The 21,290-nt window shown below is 31.0% G+C and overlaps 1 protein-coding gene across 2 annotated transcripts in view; it reads right to left on the bottom strand.

Annotated features, from left to right (window-relative positions):
• Window positions 1-682: 682 nt before the first annotated feature.
• Window positions 683-21,290, bottom strand: part of LOC142227205 (uncharacterized) — a 53,982-nt gene continuing 33,374 nt past the window's right edge. Inside the window, exons 2-5 of one of the 2 annotated variants that reach the window (XM_075297616.1) lie at window positions 14,855-15,460; window positions 14,535-14,772; window positions 7,027-7,364; window positions 683-6,538 (exon numbers count right to left, since the gene is read on the bottom strand). In XM_075297616.1, the coding sequence (XP_075153731.1) occupies window positions 6,447-6,538; window positions 7,027-7,364; window positions 14,535-14,772; window positions 14,855-15,460 (1,274 nt within the window). In that variant the 3' untranslated portion in view covers window positions 683-6,446. The remainder of the gene's footprint in view (window positions 6,539-7,026; window positions 7,365-14,534; window positions 14,773-14,854; window positions 15,461-21,290) is intronic. The other variant, XM_075297617.1, reaches the window with a different exon arrangement.

Below are 21,290 nucleotides of genomic sequence, written 5' to 3'. Positions count from 1 at the left end.
GGGTATAAAAATAAGGATGACTTTCCAGGGTTAAATTTGTAAGGTAATATGATAACAAAATCGTGTAAACCGATGGTAATTAAAGAATGAAGACGATTCTTTTTTGTCAGCGGTGGTTGGCATTTAAATTTTGCCAGCCACCGAAAATTTTGATTAAGTGGCGGCTATGTGAGCCAATTATTTTTGGCCAAAAATAATTGGAGGCGTCTAATATCGGCTGAGCGATTCTGCTGGTAATACTCTAGGTTAGGTTAGGTTATGTTAGGTGGCAGTCCGATGTATCAGGCTCACTTAGACTATTCAGTCCATTGTGATACCACATTGGTGAACTTCTCTCTTATCACTGAGTGCTGCCCGATTCCATGTTAAGCTCAATGACAAGAGACCTCCTTTTTATAGCCGAGTCCGAACGGCGTTCCACATTGCAGTGAAACCACTTAGAGAAGCTTTGAAACCCTCAGAAATGTCACCAGCATTACTGAGGTGGGATAATCCACCGCTGAAAAACTTTTTGGTGTTCGGTCGAAGCAGGAATCGAACCCACGACCTTGTGTATGCAAGGCGGACATGCTAACCATTGCACCACGGTGGCTCCCTGGTAATACTCTAACAGCTAATATTATTTCCGATTATTCTATCAAAAATTTGTCATAATTTGTAACAATACCCAATTAAAACACACTTTTGGTTTGTAGCTTGTTTTTATTGAAAATAAAATATTAAAAAAATACATACGTAAATACAAGTAAAATTGTAAGTAAAATGGACAAATTGTTTTATTCATATATTACATAAACTGATATTTTTAAGTAATTACAAATAAACATAAATCTTATATTTTTGACCGAAACATACAAACATAGAAAGGAGTTGCCATTATGTACTTTTTATAATGCCCGAGCTTACTTATTTCTTTGTATAAAGGGTTATTATAATGTAATTCTAAATTGTTGCCTGAATACTGTGTTCTTTAAACATTTAAACACACTCAATAAAAAATATAGCACATTTGCCATGATACAACTACCGAAGGCTCTGTTTCTATTGCACACAGAGGTGGAATTTGATCACCTCACACATGTTTGAAGAGAACAATTTTTTTGGGCAGTTAACATGTTTGTCGCACCCTGTTAATGTCTCAGAAATCCATTTGATATCACCCATTAACGCCCAAAATGAAACTGGCGGACAAAAATTGATTATATGGGTTTCTAATAACTAAGTAACGACTAAATAAAAAGATTGAAATAAAAAACAGAAAAAAGGATGTATGTATGAAATTCTCCAAAAATCTCCGTTACCTGGTAGTATAATTTTAAACCTTTTATTACAATAAACTTAACAAATTTATCTACACACAATCGAGATATTATATGCGAAGAATATAGATTAATATAGATTTTAGATCACTTGGTACACATAAAACTATTGAAAGTATTATACGAAAGTTACGCACTAATATGGCACTTGTTTATCAAATGCCAAGTGTCCTTGTTTATAGGTCAGATGCAGTATATAGCTGTCATAACGGATAGCTCATAGACTTGTTTGACTTTAAAAAGTTGTCCTCATATGAGGACAGAGGGCGGTAATGGGTTATGAAAGCATCTTTATATTTGGCAAGAAAATAGCATTTTTGCGACAAAAATGTTCCATGTTCGCCGCCCAAAAAAAAAACATTATGCTCCTGAATCTGGCTTGAGGTAATCATATTGCTTCTCTGCGTGTACAAAATCATTGTGCAAGTATTGACTCGTATATCCGATATAATTTTCAACAGTCAGTTATGGTCAACTGATTGTAATACAAAACTTTTAGTAGTTCCGGAAATAATGGGCAACATATGGTATAATTAGGCAAATCGTTATGATACAAATTTATACCATTCATTGAAATTTACGCACTACAAACTAGCTTTCTTTATTAGAAACAAAATGTTCTGTTGTCCTAAAAAACATTTTTAGGAGTAAATAAAGCACTCAAGTGACTACACAGAAAAACAAAAGTAAACTACATTATGGGAAAATGAACAATCCCGTGCGAAAATTGAACTAAATTGCATTCCAAATTTTGAGATTAATTAAATTAACGAAAAATTTCCGACATTTTTAGATTTTTACCATTTACGAAATTCATCTTTCTCGAAAAGAAAAAATCTTATGCGCCAGATAATTTCCATTTCAACCACGCTTTAGTGCATTCTCACTATTTTTGAGAAGTGTACGACAAATTTTAAAAATAAAATAAAACAAGATAAAATTTTTGCAATAAATATTAGTTCATTTTAGCATCAGTTTTACAACCGACTTTTTTTCTGTGTATGGTTACTATTCTTGTCACATATTCGGGTCTATTGACCCCTAAAGTAATATTTTATTGCCATTTTTTTAATTCCATTTGTGAACAATGGTCTCAGAACTAATTTCCCATATTCTATTCTCTATTGTGTTAAGTGTACTTGTACCGAACTAAGCGTGTAAACATAACTATAGCGAATGTCGGTATACAAATTCTTGCTTACTTTGGAAAACCAAAAATGCACGACGGAAATTTTCAACGTTTCGCATTTTGAATCTACTGTACTTATTGTTGCCATTGATGTTCAATTGTTGTTGCGTTGTAACCCGTCAATTATTTTATCTTCAAATAAATCATAAAATAATAACAAATTACACGTTTCTATACAACTGTAATAAAGTTACTGTGAAAAATAATAAAAAGTAGAACTATATTTGTGGTTAAATAAATCCACATCAACTATTGGATTTAAATATATTCCTTGTAAGAAAACTAAAATTCATTACTGAAAAAATACTCTTTTTTTCTTAAGGTAAGTATTATATTCGGTTTTCAAGTTAAAAACCAGCTTATTTTCACGAATACATTTTTATTTAATTTAGAAATGTTAAAAGTTTTGCAATCAATACATTCCATCCATAATTTGACAAGACTTGATTCGTATTCATATATATATATATATATATAGTTTTGCACTTTTAATTTAGTGTTTTGGTGAAAAAAGTTAAATGGTATAGTGTTGCCACTGAATACAACTTTTTCATATCCCCATTGCCATGCACTGATTTTGTTTTGCCACGTGCATTTTTATTCTCTACTAGTAACTCCATAAAAATGTTTCTGAAATAATAACGTAAATTATTGATGTGTATGTACATAATTTTAAATAATATTACAAAAGATATAATACTGAAATAAAATAAGAAATACAGGATATTTTACATTTATTGTTTTTGTTTCCAAACATGACAATAGCGTAAGCCATGGTCATGAGGATAAATATCTGGAACTTGTGTTGATTGGCTTTGAATTCTTTTTGTTTTGCAATATATACTCGTATTTAATATGTTATTTTGATTTATTTTGATATATGATTCTGCTATAATTTACAATATGATTGATATCAATATGATGATTATAAGAATGGATGTGTATTTTATTTATATATATATTTATTTTATAAATTCCGAAAAACAGTCATTTTGGTTTTATTTAAATAAACGATTTTGTTTTGTTAAATAATTATTGTTACTATAATTTTCTCTTGAAATATTTTTGTATTTTTTATACTTTTCGCTAAAATACAATGTGATGAGCCACTTAATTTCTTTCCAATTTCGTTTAGTTATCATAATACATATATTGTAAATTGTATTTATTTTCATAAAAGTTTATTTGCAGATTTTGTAAATATCTATATTTTATATGTATGTATATATAATTTATTGAATAATTTACAATACAACAATTTTTCGTCTCTCTAGTTGATTTTCAATAGGAATTAGTAGTTTTTATATTTTGTTTAAATGTAATTTTAAATAAATGCCAAATATGGGATATACATAATTTATTTTGTTTTTTTTTTAATTATTTGTTTATGTTTTTTTTTGTCTAGAAAAAGGTAGCTGCTCTAGAGGGCACACCTATTTTAATTTATAATATGTTAATTATAATGCATTCATTTATGTGTATATGGCATCTCTGTGGTTTTGTATTTGTGTGTGTGTATATAGAAGGACTTCAAGCATTCTAGTTAGAAATTGGAAAACTTGAAATTGGAAAAACGTAAGTCCCATTTTTAGTTGTAGTAGTAATCGATAATCGTTTAAGGGATGTTGGGGTTGTCGCGGTTGTGCATTGAAATAATGTGCTACTGGAGATTGGGAGCGTTTATCGACTTAGCAAATGTAAGGTTTTTAATAATATAAGCTCTAGTTTTTTTGTGTATCGAAAAGCTTAAATGGGCTTTTCTGACGTTTACGATATATTTAAGAAATTCTGCAACATTTCATATTAATCGCTGACACTTGATCGTTATGATCTTGATAAAATTAGAATGATTCTCTATATGTCAACAATTTTAACTTTCATGTCAACTTTGTTTTGTGATGAACTACTAATAGTAGGCTAACATGACACGCTGCTGTTTCAGAGACTTTTACGTCTCGATTAGAGGGATACATCGAATAACATTTCATTGCATGTATGAAATTCGCTTTCGAATACAGTACATATACTCTCTTTTTCTCAGAGCGCATAGTACTTATTCCGAAAAAAGGAACATATAAAAATGTAAGTACTAGAGAAAGAGTACTACATGAATTTTATTCACTTCATGTGGAGAATTTCTCTGTTATATGCGAAGCAAACCATTACATTGTTACTAATCAAAGATATGTATGTATGACATATAGAATGCAGTAGTTCTCCATTCAGTTTTATTCTCGCAACATACTTCATATGATCGCTCTGGGTACTCTGCTTCTAGTAGTAATCAAATATTATACCTTAATTATTTATACCCATATTCATAATAATTTACTGATAGTTTATCGAATGAATTTGTATGGTAATAGTAGGTTTAAAGTGTACGTTAACTTTTATGAATATGGGGGTTAGTGTGGAGCATGGCTGAATAAAGAGGTTGAATCACGATTACAAAAACAAAAATTTCAATATGTTGTTTACAATTTTAAGAAGTCAAAATCAGCTGATAAAAGAATCGTATGGCATTGGTAAATTATTGGCAATTATTTATTTTTTCTATTGTCCTGAAAAAAATAATTCAAATCCAGAGAAAAGTGAAGGTTCAAATTTAATTACGTTACCTATGAGTGATTGTGAAGTGGATAATTCATCCGAGGAACGCCGATATGAGACAAATAATACTATAATACCCGCCAAAGTTAGGAGTGGAAGTCAGTCAAATGGCTATTAACAAAAACAGTTCATGATGCAGTTTAAAAACTGATGTGTGTGGTATTTTGGGACTGGAATATGTTATCAAGATAATAAAGCCATCTTCGAACAATTCTCCAGCTATGAATGCGTGAGTTGGAGAGCTGCGACCACCATAAACATATGATCTTGACATATTAAAAAAGTTTTGTCGAAAGCAAAAAATTGTAATCATTGAGCCCATGATTTAACCTTCTTGTTCAGCCATGGTGTGGAGTATTTTCGTGAATGTTGAAATGTTGGTACAAGGGCTGTCACCCGGGATAAATCCCGTCTCGAAATCCCGGGATTTTCGGTACGGGATTAATCCCGTATTCCGGGATTTTTTATTTTGAATCCCGGAATTTTTGGGATCCCGAAGAAAATCTCGCAAAATCCTATATTGTGAAATCCCAAATCTCGGGATTTATAAAACTCGATCCCGAATGACAGCCCTACTTTGTACCTTTAAAAATTCCATGTACTTTCCGGCTATCAGCTGATTACAATACCTCATCTATAGTACTCCCATTAAGAGTTGCCATTAATTTTCAATCGCAATCCCGGAGAATTTGTTTTTTTTTTTTCAATAACACCCAAATGAAAATGATAGCTGTAGTTTTTAATTCGCATACTTTGTAAAATTATATACATATTCTTCGTAAAATAGTGGGTAGGAATGTCTTTAGGTGGTGTTTGTGTAATGTGATATTTTCATTTTTACGTATGTGTATGGGTGCATACTTTCATTAGTTAACTTAGAGTTTATTTTTAATTTCAATAAAATATTTATTCAGACTGTTTTGGTACAAGATTTCTTATGTTTTTCTTTCTTTTTTGGTATATTAATAAATAATTGATATAAATGCATTTGTATTTTATATCAATTGCACATGTTTTACTGATTATTTCCTTTCGAATTTGACACAAAATGTTTTCTTTATTTTGTTTTTTTTTTTTGAAAGAGTGAATTATTTTTTTTATTACACTAAAAAACAGAAAAAAAACAACAAACAAAATAAACTTTCTGGGGGCATTATTTATAATATATGCACTGATGGTGGAATGTTACGATTTATGTATGTCTATATAATATAGTGTGATCAATATCTTACACACTGATTGTTAAGTTTTTAATTTTGATAATTTGATTTAATTAAATTTTTATGATGCATTAATTTTTCTTTTTTCACTTTTCACTTAAATTTTCTTTAATACAATTTATTTTGTTTATATGGTGTTATGGGCTTAGCAATGGAACGTTTCTTCTTGGCCACCATGTAATGTTTGTTGTTGAAAATACCTGAAAATATGTATATAAAAGGTAAAATTTATTAAATTGTTTCTAGGAATAGATTTAGCTTAATTTCTATTGTATTGAAAATCCGTATAAAGTCGCAATGTGTTTCGGTAGGCGAACATTTGTGTATGTGTATTCATGGTCAAATAATTCCTAGGTAGTTGCAGTATTACAATAAATACAATAAAAACAACAAAATTCGAGAACATCCAGATGTCAGTTTTGTTTACAAATTTAAAATAATAAAAAAATATTATTAGTAATGTTAGTTACTAATAATAACCAATAGTTACCTATGTAACCAATAGTAACCATACATGTTTTTGACAATAATAACCTGTGGAATGTAAAATGTAACCAATAGTAAAAAAACATGGTTTTGACAGTTGGATGTACTCAGCTGTGACCAGCTGACTATGATGTAGTACCTTTAGTAGTTTTATCATGTATGTATTTCTTAGTAACTTTTAATAATGACTTTTTCTACTTACGTTCATTAAATTTATTTTCATTTTGTGGCATGCGAGCATCATATTTTGCCATAGGTTCCATATTCATGGGTACACCATAGTAATCGACCATCGATTGAGGTTCCAGCCATGGTCCATTATTGTAATCCAAACTATCATCAACTTGACCCAGCGAAGGATAATCGTATGATCCAGTATTATAATTATTGTTCAATGCATATGACTTGGGCACATAACTTTCAGGGGGATACATGTAACCAGCATCAGCATCGGTATCTTTGCGAGCTCTCTCACCAGCCTCAACTAAAGCGACTAGGGCCAACATATCAGCAGGTGTTAGTTTAGTGTCACGTTTTAATCTGAAACAAATAAAGCAAGGAAAATTGGAAATATTTTATAAAAATATGTAAACTCTTCATTAAAAATATCGATTACGATAACGTCTACACTCAAAAAGATGTTTAAAAATATCGATTACTTTTTTCTATCGATTTCGATAACAAAAGAAGTTTACTTGAATTAAAATATTTTGATCTTCCCTTAAGGATTTTGGTTTTGATTCCGAGCCAAAGATACGGATTCTTCAAAGTAAAGACACATTTTTGGGGACCTACCGGCCTTTGAATCTAAACTAGGTCTTCATAAAAACTTGTCAAACATTTATTGGGTATTTTTGGAGACGAAATTTTGGAAAAATACTGGCAACACTGTGTGGAATATTATTAAGTTGCGCCAATTCCGCTGAAATAAAGCATACCCGTTTCCAAAGATTTTGTCTTTAGACGAATGATTCTGTTATAGATTACGAGCCAAAGAAGCGGAGTATTAAAGTAAAGACAACATTTTCACAATTTAAGTTTTGCAAAACTTAAATTGTGAAAATGTTGTCTTTACTTTAATACTCCGCTTCTTTGGCTCGTAATCTATAACAGAATCATTCGTCTAAAGACAAAATCTTTGGAAACGGGTATGCTTTATTTCAGCGGAATTGGCGCAACTTAATAATATTCCACACAGTGTTGCCAAAGTTCATTTTATGTGTTTTCAGCGTTTTTCTTCATGTGCTATCAGAGTCCTTTAAGATCATGTTAACGACAACTTAAATTTCCAAATTTGAACTCGACCACAAGTAGAAATTATGCTTTGTTTTAAGTAAAAAATTCTTTAAAATAAAGTGTTGAAAATCCTATTTTTGCTTTGTAGGCAAGATCAAAAAGACAATAAATATGAAGACAATTTCATTAATTTTGAAGGATTTTTTAGAATTATTAAAGCCAAGATTATCTTGGTCAAACATAATTTTCTTTCATTTTAGGATACCCAATTTTAAGTCGAATTACTTAACTATGGGGACAAAATGACTTCATTGAAAAGTTTATCGATTTTTGGACGAGGAAAAACTTTATAGCAGAGAAATGCGTCTTCGATGCTAAGCAAAATTAGGATTCCGATTTAAGGACATGAAATCTTTGGCCTCACGACAATATTTATTATGAATTTGCCTTAAGCTTTGCCAAATTCAGTAGTATATCCTAAGTAGAGTGAATAATTTTATATTTTTCTCTAGCCATATGCAAACGTTTTTTTTCGGTATTAAGAGATGTAATATAGTTTTATTTGGCCTGTTTCGGCTTTTTATATTACTTTGATGAATAAATTAATAAATATTTTTTTTCAGTGTTATTAATCGATAATATTATAAATACAAGCAAAAATATAATTTATTTTCCGAAACGACATCGATTACTTTGTTATCACTTTCCATAAATTACTTCGATATATTAAAGTCATCGATTTAGATGACGTTTCTATATTATCTTAATCTTATAATTTATTTTATTCTTTTCTTTGTTATATTTAAAAATTAAGAAATTTTTAACTATGCTAAATTACAAAAATATTTAAATATTTTTCGACAAATTCAGGAAAATTTATAAGACATGATTATTATTTTTTAATTGTCTAAATAAAAAGTGAATCCATCAGGAAAGAAATGTAGGTTAATTTAAGAAAAATGTTAAACATACTACATTATAAAAATAATTAAGTATTGACCGTTTTGTTTATTACCTTCTGTTTTCTTTTTGAAAATTCAAGCTCGAGGTCAAAGTTTTATTTTTATTTTCTGTTATATTTTTTTATAATTCGATATTTCGATCTCCTTCGGAAATCATCGACGGGAATAAAATAAATAAATAAAATTAAAACCTACAAACAAAAAAAAAAATTCTGATTCAATCACGAAATTAATTGATCCAATTAATTTTTAATTGAAATGTCTTCAATCACAGAAATGATAGTATCAATTAAAAAAATTAATTGAAGGTCAATTAAAATGTTAATTGATCCAATTAAAAAATTAATTGATACTATTATTTTTGTGATTGATTTTTGTTTCAATTAAAAATTTTGTTGAATCAATTAAATTTTTAATTGAATATTTTTTAAAACTCAACTAAAATTTTAATTGGAAAAATTTTCGTGAAAATTTTTTGTGTGTATGTCACTGGTGTTGTCCTCTCATTTCTGTTGCTGCTACCGTAGCAGATCGAAATATCGAATTATAAAAAATAAAACAGAAAATAAAAATAAAACTTTGACCTCGAGCTTGAATTTACAAAAAGAAAACAGAAGGCAATAATTAAATATTTTTCGAAAAATTCAGGAAAATATATAAGACATATTTTTTTCAATTGTCGAAAACAAAATCGTATTTGAAGGAAAAAAAAATTGAGTTAGAAATTGAAAACATTTCGAAGTTCATATTTGTATTAAAATTTATAAATTTTAGTAAATTCTTAAGAATTTTGTGGAAAATTTTCATGAACTAAAATAAACATAAATTGGCTTTGGTGCTGTAGTAGGTTCGATTTTTGAGTGCAGATATTTTATTTTTTTAACTCATAATTTCTAGATTTGAACTTTAATACTAACGCATATTTTCACGAAACACCGTTAGAGCAAGGTTAGCTAACCAATACATTTACCCCAAACCGTACAAGGCCCGCTTGTTCGGCAAGAAGCCATTGTCGCATTTTCGCTATTTAACATATATAAACAACTACAAGGTTGACTGGTTATTTAAGAGGAGATAAGTAATCTATGGTATAATCGAATAACTGGTTGCCTGTAAAATAGACGCAGGAGAATTCTCTTATTTGCTGGACAATTTGTACAGCTCCGTGAGATAATTATCCGTTATTTTGAAGAACAAAAAAGCAACAAAGCTCATCTCAATACTTTAGAATTTTCAGAAACTCATAATGTAGTTAGTTTTCTGTTGGTTTCGTAGTAAGAAGTTTTTTGCAGAGCATTACAAAACAATTTAATAAAAACGTGTTTGGATATATTGCGGAATTTTTTTAGTAAATACACTAATAATATGGTATACATTTTGCATTATTTTGTAAATTATATTCTTTATTTTCAGGTACCACTATATCATGCAGATGTACATGCTATGCGGTATGTTCCCGTAAAGACACCTTTGTATTATGTTTATGTTTTGTATTTTTTAATTTTACCTTTAAATATGTTTGTGAAATATATTTAGTTTTAATTTAATATAATTCATGTTTATACATAAATTAAAACAAGTAAGTAAAGTAAAAAGTCGGGCGGGGCCGACTATATCATACCCTAAACCACAATTACAGAATTAGTAATCATAAGCATTTGTGGGGTAACATATAGGTCTGGGAGATAAACCGCAGTTGCATATTTAAGAAAATTAAGGGGTACATGTCTATGGGTGCTTTGTGTCAATCTGACTATAGCCAAAGATAATTGAGAAGAAGTTGCAGTCTTGTCATAGCAAAACTGAAGCACCAGAGGACTCTGCCAACAAAATATCATAAAGTTTGCGTCGACGTGTCTCTCAAATGTACTGCCGTTTGCGTCGGAAAATATCATAACATTTGTGTTTTTCATAAATTTCTGAATAAAATCCCACAAAAGCAATACCAAAACGATTGTAGAAAATTAAAATAAAACGTATGTGTATATTAAAGCGAATATTCATTATGGTTTTATGTGAATATTGCCGTTTAAATTTATTCCTGGGCAGAGCTGCTTTGGAAAAAATTGACAAATAAAACAATTTTTTTCTCATAGCCCTCTACAACTTGACAATTGTTTTCTCTTTATAAGAGCACAATGCTTAATCTTGTTATACTCAATTATCTTTGCTATAGCTCATAGTCAATGTTGCCACACGCTCACAAAAAATCGCTTCTGTAACATATACTCCCAAACATATTTTGCTTCAAGCATATATAAAGGGTGATTCTTTTGAGGTTAGGATTTTCATGCATTAGTATTTGACAGATCACGTGGGATTTCAGACATGGTGTCAAAGAGAAAGATGCTCAGTATGCTTTGACATTTCATCATGAATAGCCGAACGATCTGCCACAACGTCGAATTTTCAGTGAATGGGCCCTAGAAAAGTTGGCAGAAAATCCGCTTTTTTATCGACAAATTTTGTTCAGCGATGAGGCTCATTTCTGGTTGAATGGCTACGTAAATAAGCAAAATTGCCGCATTTGGAGTGAAGAGCAACCAGAAGCCGTTCAAGAACTGCCCATGCATCCCGAAAAATGCACTGTTTGGTGTGGTTTGTACGCTGGTGGAATCATTGGACCGTATTTTTTCAAAGATGCTGTTGGACGCAACGTTACGGTGAATGGCGATCGCTATCGTTCGATGCTAACAAACTTTTTGTTGCCAAAAATGGAAGAACTGAACTTGGTTGAGATGTGGTTTCAACAAGATGGCGCTACATGCCACACAGCTCGCGATTCTATGGCCATTTTGAGGGAAAACTTCGGAGAACAATTCATCTCAAGAAATGGACCGGTAAGTTGGCCACCAAGATCATGCGATTTGACGCCTTTAGACTATTTTTTGTGGGGCTACGTCAAGTCTAAAGTCTACAGAAATAAGCCAGCAACTATTCCAGCTTTGGAAGACAACATTTCCGAAGAAATTCGGGCTATTCCGGCCGAAATGCTCGAAAAAGTTGCCCAAAATTGGACTTTCCGAATGGACCACCTAAGACGCAGCCGCGGTCAACATTTAAATGAAATTATCTTCAAAAAGTAAATGTCATGGACCAATCTAACGTTTCAAATAAAGAACCGATGAGATTTTGCAAATTTTATGCGTTTTTTTTTAAAAAAAAGTTATCAAGCTCTTAACAAATCACCCTTTATTTTTGGGTATTGCCCAAACATTTATATGTTTGATCTCTTCCAATATATAATATGTTTGAAAGCATATTGGTCTAAACAATATATATTTGGGTAGTCTAAGTTCCAAACATTTTGTATTTTTGCATCAAAATTCAATAATGTTGTCTTCCAAAAAACAATATGTTATTTTGTGAACATATAATATGTTTGGAAGCATTTTGCACCCAAAAATATTATATGCTTAAAAAAATTCTCCCAAACAATATTGTGGTCAAAATTTTATTTATTTATTTATATATTTACAATCATAATGAATTATGAAAATAAACAGGTAATATAGGTGCTAACAACATAGGTTTTCGACCTGAATGCTCAAAATTTTGTTTCTGCCCAATTGTATATTCCCCCACATCTTTCTCACTTCCACGAGATTTTTTAGTTCTTAGCACCTTTTTCTGTAATACAAACATTGTAGAAGAAATTATTCAATTGTGTGATTTTATTTTAATTTTACCTTTTGCTGGACGGGGATTCGAACAGCGGACCACACAGTTTGTAAGGATCAAAGAAGTAGCTGATCAATTGCCCAAGGAAAAATAAAAAAATAAAATGTTAATTTTGTAATAACAAGCAACAACCACCAACTTAATTCAATATCGCTCCAGGTTAAATAGCGCTCCAAGCTACTAAACACATATATGTTTATAGGCTATTTCTAAATTAATATATGTTTGCATTCAAGCATATTATATTTACAAACATTTTATGTCCCAAACATAATATGTTCTAAGATATTAACATATATGTCCCAAACATGTTATGCTAGTTTATGAACATTATATGCTTGCACTCAAAAATATTGTGTTTAAAAATTTGTGTTCCAAACATATAATGTTTATAGCCAAACATATGAAAAACAGTCATTTTCTTCCGTGCAGGGAAAATGTTCGGTTTACCCTACAAGGACAAAAAAAGTTCCCTACTTTCCCATACATTTCCAAACAATTTTCCCTACTATATTTTTCGTTAAATTTGAGTAACATTGGTTAATAAATAAGAGTACTATGGCCAAATTTGGGAAAATCGAGCGATGCATATATATGGAAGCTATATCTAAATCTGAACCAATTTACATAATATTTTGCGGGTTTGATTAATACCACAAAAGGTTACCTTGAGCAAGATTTGAGTAAGATCAGTTACGAAATGAGGCCTGTATGGTCAAACATAAGGTTATACGGGCGAATTTTTCAAAATCGGGCTATACATATATATGGGAGCTATATCTAAATCTGAACCGATTTCGACGATTTTTTGCACATATAGTTAGTGCTATAGAAGACTACATTTAGCCAAATCGGTTAATAAATAAGATCGGTTGATAAATAAAGGTTTTGTGGACAAATTTGGGAAAATCGGGCGATACATATATATGAGAGCTATATCTAAATCTGAACCGATTTGGATAAATTTTTGCAGACTTGAAGGGCGATGGAAAAGATTACCTTTTGGCAAATTTGGTGACGACCCGTTTGAAAAAACGCGCAAAGTAACCCTATTTGTCGAAATCGGGCGATACATATATATGGGAGCTATATCTAAATTTGATCCGATTTCCAAATTCAATAGCGTTCGTCCTTGTGCCCAAAAAGCTCCCTGTACCAAATTTCATCAAAATCGGTTAATAATTGCGACCGGAATCCTGTGAACAACAAATACATGGACAGACGGACGGACGGACGGACTCCAAGCGCTAGATCGACTCAGGAGGTGATTCTGAGTCGTTCGGTATATATTTTATGGGGTCTAAAATCAATATTTCTGGTAGGCACATTTTTTGGCCGATCAAACTTATTATACCCTGACCACTATGTGGTTTAGGGTATAATGAGCAAACTATATTGGTATGCCAATACATTTACGCGTCAGTTAAAAAGCTAACAGCTAAAATTTTTTCAGTTAAGATTAAGTCGCAACGATTAAAGTCTAACGGCGTCAATCCAATAGCTAATGCCCATATTCATAATCATTTACTGACAGTTTATAGAAGAAATTTGTATGGTAATAGTAGGCTTGAAGTTTACGTTAACTTTTATGAATATGGAGGCTAGAGTTTGTAAAATTTTATTGAAATTGTGTCCTAATCGCTATCCAAAAGCTGAAGATTATAAAAACTTTCAGTAATAAAGATAATAATTACGTGTAAAACGAATATTCATAAAAAAAAATTACCAATTAAAATGGATCAATAACATAAAAAAATATACATATGTATATAGATTATAAAGAGGGCCGATAACAAAATATCAAAGACGATAAACATTCAAATAAACTTACCTCATATCTGGGAATTTATTAGCCAACTGATTGAAAACCTTGTACGCTCGTTTATTGCGATCAGTTTCCACAACTCCAACATTACCACCATTGTTATAATATCGTCCATTCTGGTAAGGCAATGGCAAAGAGTCCATATAACTTTCCGAATTCAAAAGAGTCTGTAAATTATCATAAGCTTTGTTGTGATACGACGAGGGAACTGAAAATGGATATGGAAGTACAAGTAGTTGACAGACTTTAATTTTTTTTTCGCATATGTAACTAGGACGAGGACAACACAGATGATGCATACACATCAAACTATAGTTTGAAATTACCTTTTGACACTGGCATGCCATACTCATCGATATCCGAATAGACAACATTTGGTGTATCCAAATCGTCACTCCAAATCGATTGTGGCACTTCCTTGGGTGGCATTGTTTCATAGGTTCCATATGGATAAGGGTATCTGGAGTTGGCAGGTGGTGGGGCCATATATGCGGAATTTTCATAAGTATTCTCTGGTGGTGCCAAATTGGTATAACCATATTGTTGTTGATTGCTAATGCCCCTCTTGTTAATCGCGGACTCTTGCTGTTCATCATCGAATGCCGCATCATCGGCATAATATTGATGTTGTTTTCGCAATTGCTCTAATTCACGTTGATTTGCAGCTACAGCGGCAGCCTCCACTAGTCCAGCTGCTATGGCCGAATTGATGAAATCATTATTTTTCTCCAAACCCATATTTTGATTGGCCTCCGCCTGAGAGTCCTGACGTTGTTGTTGTTGTTGCTGCTGTTGTGGTAAATTGAAACTTGGCTTTGGCCTTGGTGGAGCTGTATAAGAGGCGGGGACAATTTCAGGGCTGGATTTTTTATTTACACCAGCATCGGGGGAATTTTTACTGGATGACGATTGAGCATCATTAGATCGTTTCACTAGAAATGGAATAAGTATTTATAATTAATATTGTAAAAAGGATGATGTCTAATAATAAAGAAAGTTTGAAGAATTTAAATGTAAAGGGTGTTTTCTAAAGAGCTTGCTGAAATTTAAATAAATCACATGCCAAATTATGAAATGGGCAAAAACATATTATTTTGGTAGATATGTAATTTCTTGTCATTTAACATTTAAATATAATTTCGAGCGTATGACCACGACGACTATTTTGCACAAAGGTCATTCTGGAGGTTTCACATGCCAATTTTCGACCACCTACAAGCATTTGAGAGCGTATTTCATCAATGACACTGTGAATATTGGTATCCAAACGTCAAACGATGCCACGGAAACCAATGACTTCAGGTGTCAAAAAAAAAAAAAAATCGATTGGCGCCAAATCGCACGAACGCGGAGACCAATTCACCCGTCCATTTCTCGAAATAATGTTGTCATTGAAATGTTCTTTCAATAAGTCCATTGTTTCGCCCGATCCTGTTGAAACCACATTTTGTTTACACCGATATCTTGAAGTTTTGGCAACAAAAATTCATTGATCGTGATTCTGCATCGATTTCCATTCACGGTAACGCGTTGTCATTGTCAGAAATAAGGACCGATGATTCCACCAGCCCATAGACAGTACCGAACAGTAAATATATCGGGAAGCATTGGTAATTCTTGAGCGGCGGGTGGATTATCATTGCTCCTAATACGGAAATTTTGCTTGTTGACATATCCACTCAACCAAAAATTCGCCTCACCGTTGAAGAAAATAAAATTCACGATAAAGTGACCATCTACACGCAAAAAAATAATTCTTTCCTCCCAAACGAAATTTTAGACAAACAAAGTTCGTTTCTCATTTGCTTTTCGTTGTAAGGCAGTGTATTTGGAAGAAAAGTATATACTTTTTGTGATAAACGTTTATTCTTTTCCAGGATCTAAAAACAATTTCATAAAGACAAACTCAAAAAAAAATTTATTTTCTTGCTAATTGCATTTTCCCTCACATCTTTCTCACATCCACGAGGTCTTTTAGTTCTTAACACCTTTTCCTGTAGTACCACCAATGTAAATAGAAGAAATTATACGATTTTATAAATTTTTAAAATTTTTTTTACCTTTCGCCTGGACGGAGAATCGAACCGCGGACCATTCACTTTATAAGCCAACACACTATCCACTGAGCTATGTACCTGCTATGGTCATCGATAGATAAATATCCATATAAGTTATATTTATATAGCATAGCTTGCGGCGCCCACGAACCGAATAAACAAAGTTTATTTAACAGAAACAAACATTTAGTTTGGCACCGTGGAGCAGTGGTTGCTACGTCCGACTTGCATGTCAAGGGTCGTGGGTTCGATCCCTGCTTCGACCAAAGTTTTTTTTTTACATATGTTCCAGATATGTTTGGAAGATTCCGAAAAAATGTTCAACATTACATTGAAGTATATTAAATTTTGAACTGTAAAGGCCGGTACTCTGTTCGGTTTTCGCGTTGAAACTCCATACAAAATCAAAAGATGCGAAAAATTTGCGAAATTTTTTCCATTTGTGATACTTTGTTTTTTCGTGTTGAAAAACTGACGTTTATAGCACGGCGCCATTTGCAATGTGAATTAAGAAATAATTTATTTATTAAAAACTATTTGTGCGGGTTTATAAATCAAACACGGACCATATTTTTGTTCCGAAACTATACAAAGGACCAAAGGAATAGCAGATCAATTGCCCAAGGAAAAATAAAATGTTATTTTGTAAAAACAAGCAACAACCACCAACTTAATCCAATATCGCTCCCTGTAAAAAAGCGCTCCAAGCTACCTAAAAAAACGCCGCTTTCTATGTGCGAAATAATGGTTTCCATAAAATTTTTCGCAAGAATGAACATAGTACCGGCCTTAAAATGTGTCTTATTAAAGACCTAAAGTCAGAAAAGAATAGTGTTTGATATAAACGAAATGGACTGTGTTGTTGTTTCAAAAAAATCTTTTTTTTATTGAAAAAATAAAAATTTTGTAACAAACGAATTTTTTTGGTGATAAAAGTTTAAAATTTTCGAAGCAATTCAAAAAACTCTAACACGGTACACGTTTTCCAAACTTTTTTTCTTTGCGTGCATCTATTTAGAGGCCTTCAATAGAGATTTCTTTAAACAGGTTTTGTAATAACACCTATTATGAAAGTGTAATTACTTGTGTGGTTTGAATATGTACGAATAAATGAAATAAAAATTAAAATGTTTAGTTTGACAGATATACCAATATGAAAACATAAAATCTATGAAGTGCCTCTAGTGGAGAATAGTTGTAACACCCAACGAACACCAAAGACATAATCATTAAAAGAAAACAACTACCAACCAATAGATGGCTCTGCTCTGATACCACAAAATACCTTTCAAAACGTGCTCTAATTTGCTTCGCTTTTTCTGCATCTTCCCAACTGACAAACCGCGTTTATAATCGATGCATAATCTATATAAAATTTATAATCTATGAGGGTATATTGTGACCATTTGTATTTTTCCATTTATGATATATGACTACTTCCTTTGCTCGTTAATAAAACATTTTTCACTGAAATTAATTACCTTAAAAAATATTTTAAATAAACATTAAATAATTGGTGTAAATCGATTAATATTCTGCCACAAAAATTGGGTCTTTTATTATTTCACCCACGTTATCCCTATTAAATGGTCTTTCACAAATTCCAATATATTTTAATTTATAATTGATATTCAAAAATAATAAACAATGAACTTGTTGCCCTTTGATGCAGGTTATTTACATTGAAATTCCAATAAGTTCAAATAGTGTGAGGTAAATAATTTCGCTGGAATTCAACGGAAAATCTAAGCTAAAAGTACAATGAAGAATTAGATGTTCCTGTGTAGGCGATGACAATAACATTGGAAGCATTCAGCTTAGAGTGCACTGACATTGGACCATCACATCAACAAAGGAGTATCCAAATACAATGACTATGTGTGGGAGTGTAATCGCATATTAAATTTATTGACCATAAAATAACATTAAGATGAACACATCGAAAATGTTTTTCGTATAGAAAATTTTGGTTTTTGTGGTTCACATACTACAGTGTAGATGATATTCTAGAATTTTCATTTAAAATACATTTTCTTTCAATTAGAAAGATATTCGATACTGGATATTTTTTATACAACCTAAAAGTGTTTGTTTGTATGTCAAATGATTATAAAGTGTGTGTGTGTATGTGGATGTGTGTGTTTGTGTTCTTAAAATACATATAACCACATTTATTATAACATCCTGTGGCTTTTCATCACATCACAGCATCTCTGGATATTGCTACCCAGTTACTGTTGGCCATCCTGAAATTCATACTGTCATTATTCTCCCTGTGGTGCCTTTAGGCTAAGTACTCAGAATAAATAGCCAAGTTTATCTTTCAGTATTTATAGGATACAAGGATATGAGTAGAAGTAGATCTAGCCGCCCCTCCCCCACCACACATTCCCATATCGAACTTTCACAGTCCAGATGTGAGGATTGTAAAACATATTGGCAATTTCAATCATCACCAACATTGGTATATACATTACCAATGGTGTATATTGCCACCAGTTGATTCAGTTAGTTATTTTTACTAAACCAATGGCATGTGGAAGGTTTCTTAGGTCCATTGACGTTATTTAGCGTCAATGGATAATGTTATCCTACTGTGCCAGCTCTGATGTAAAATTCTACTTGGTGGATTGGGGAGCAATTCAAGTGTTGATAAAAATTAGTTTGATTGCAACTGTTTACAATCTTAATACTAAGATAGCGAAACAAAGGGTCCTGTAAATGTTAAGATAGAGAGGGGGAGAGAGCGTTGGGTCAAAGATTTGTTTCCATCGTACTGGAAATTCTAAATATAAATGTTTCTATATTTTCGAGTTTTAGGTCATGAACACAGAAAAAAATGTGACCAAAATATTCCCAATTAAAAAGTTGATTGAAGTTGAAAACTTTTTCAATTAAAAAATTAATTGATACTATTAACCTTATAATCAAACTAGAAACATTAAGTCAATGATTGAAACTTTTTAAATTTTCATTTAACAAGTTAATAGGTACAATTAACTTTTTAATCAAACTCGGAAGAGTAGGACAGTTAAAAAATTATGGGATTTTTTTTTATTCTTAATTACAATTTTTTTTTTGAAACTATGTAATTTGAAACAAACTTAAAAGGATTAGAAATAGTAATAGAAAGTGATTGAAAGATACACAGAAAAAATTTTCAGGAAAATTTTTTCAATTAAAATCTTAATTGAGTTTTCAAAAATATTCAATTAAAAATTTAATTGAATCAACAATTTTTTTAATTGAAATAAAAATCAATCACACAAATTAATAGTATCAATTAATTTTTTAGTTGACTGTCAAATAATTTTTTAATTGATACTATAATTTCTGTGATTGAAGACATTTCAATTAAGAAATTAATTGGATCAATTAATTTCGTGATTGAATCAGAAATTTTTTTTGTGTGTAGTATAGCAATTAAAAATAGTGTCGTTTTAATTAAATAATTGAGTTTTGCAATCAACATCAATTAAAACTTTAATTGCAAAATTTATTGAAATTTGCTAATGAAATCAATTTATTTTTTAATCAAATATTTTTTGATGCTCAATTAAAACTGTGATTGATACAATCATTTTTGAGATTGAAGACATTTCAATTAAAAAATTGACTGGAACAATTAATTTTGTGATTGAATCTGAAAAAAAATTTTTTGTATGAACTTGTGCCGCTATAAAATTCCATAATATTGAGAGGTATCCTTTTGCAGAGCTTTTAAATTACTATCTACAAAAACCTATTACAAACCAATTTGTAATAGTTCAAGGTTTAATTACATTACCTACAAACTAGGATGGTATTAAGAAAAAACCTCTTTTATCTCCACCAAAAATGAATATTCTTAATTTAGTTAAGAACCATAATAAATGCTGTTAGCTGAATTGCTTGCAATTTTATAATTTAATTTTTCCATTCATAACTGAGAATGTTCATAACTCACCATCACATCCATTTATTATGGAGCCATATTCATTCCTGTTTTTCAAGATCTATTATTTTTTTTATATTCAATTATAAATCTCTCTTGACCACAGAGTATGATAGTGAAAGTGTTCTTAGTTGCTTGATTACTTTTTCTGCCTTTTGGAGGGCATTATTATATGATCCATATTTGCTTTCCTACGAAATGTGATTGAGTGTAATTTGCAAAGACTTAATTGCTTTGTTAATATCAATTAAATTCTTATGCTCGTGTAGTCCTTCTCATTAAATATTGACAGTGGGAAATTGGAAGTCAGTCCTTGAAACTTGATGAACAATAAATTGGTGGATAACTTGTTTCCTGGAAACGCTCGTATGTATATAAAAGGCTATGGGCATTAGTTATGCTTACAGTTGTTAATGTTTACAAATCAGAAACAAATTAATTATTACCTGTCCTAGGCGTTAGGTCTGTAATATCATTATGTCAAATATTTAGCTTGAATTGTTTCGAGATAATTGTGATTTCGGAGAATTATATTAAAGTAAAACAAATACGATGATTATTCTATATGTTACATGAACTTTTACCAATTCAAATAGACAATTTTATTCTATGAGAAAAAAATTATGTGTATCGCCAATATTTTTTCAATTAATAGAATTTTTTTTAATATGAACAAATTGTCGAGTAAACAATATTTGGCACAATTCTTAACTAAAAAAACAGTGAAGTAAAGACAATGCGGATGTAATGTGAATTTGAAAATCCATTTAT

Source organism: Haematobia irritans, chromosome 2, assembly GCF_050003625.1.
Source record: "Haematobia irritans isolate KBUSLIRL chromosome 2, ASM5000362v1, whole genome shotgun sequence".
NCBI lineage: Eukaryota > Metazoa > Arthropoda > Insecta > Diptera > Muscidae > Haematobia > Haematobia irritans.
The sequence above is the reverse complement of the archived record's forward strand: the minus strand, read 5'-3'. Positions and strand labels throughout refer to the sequence as shown.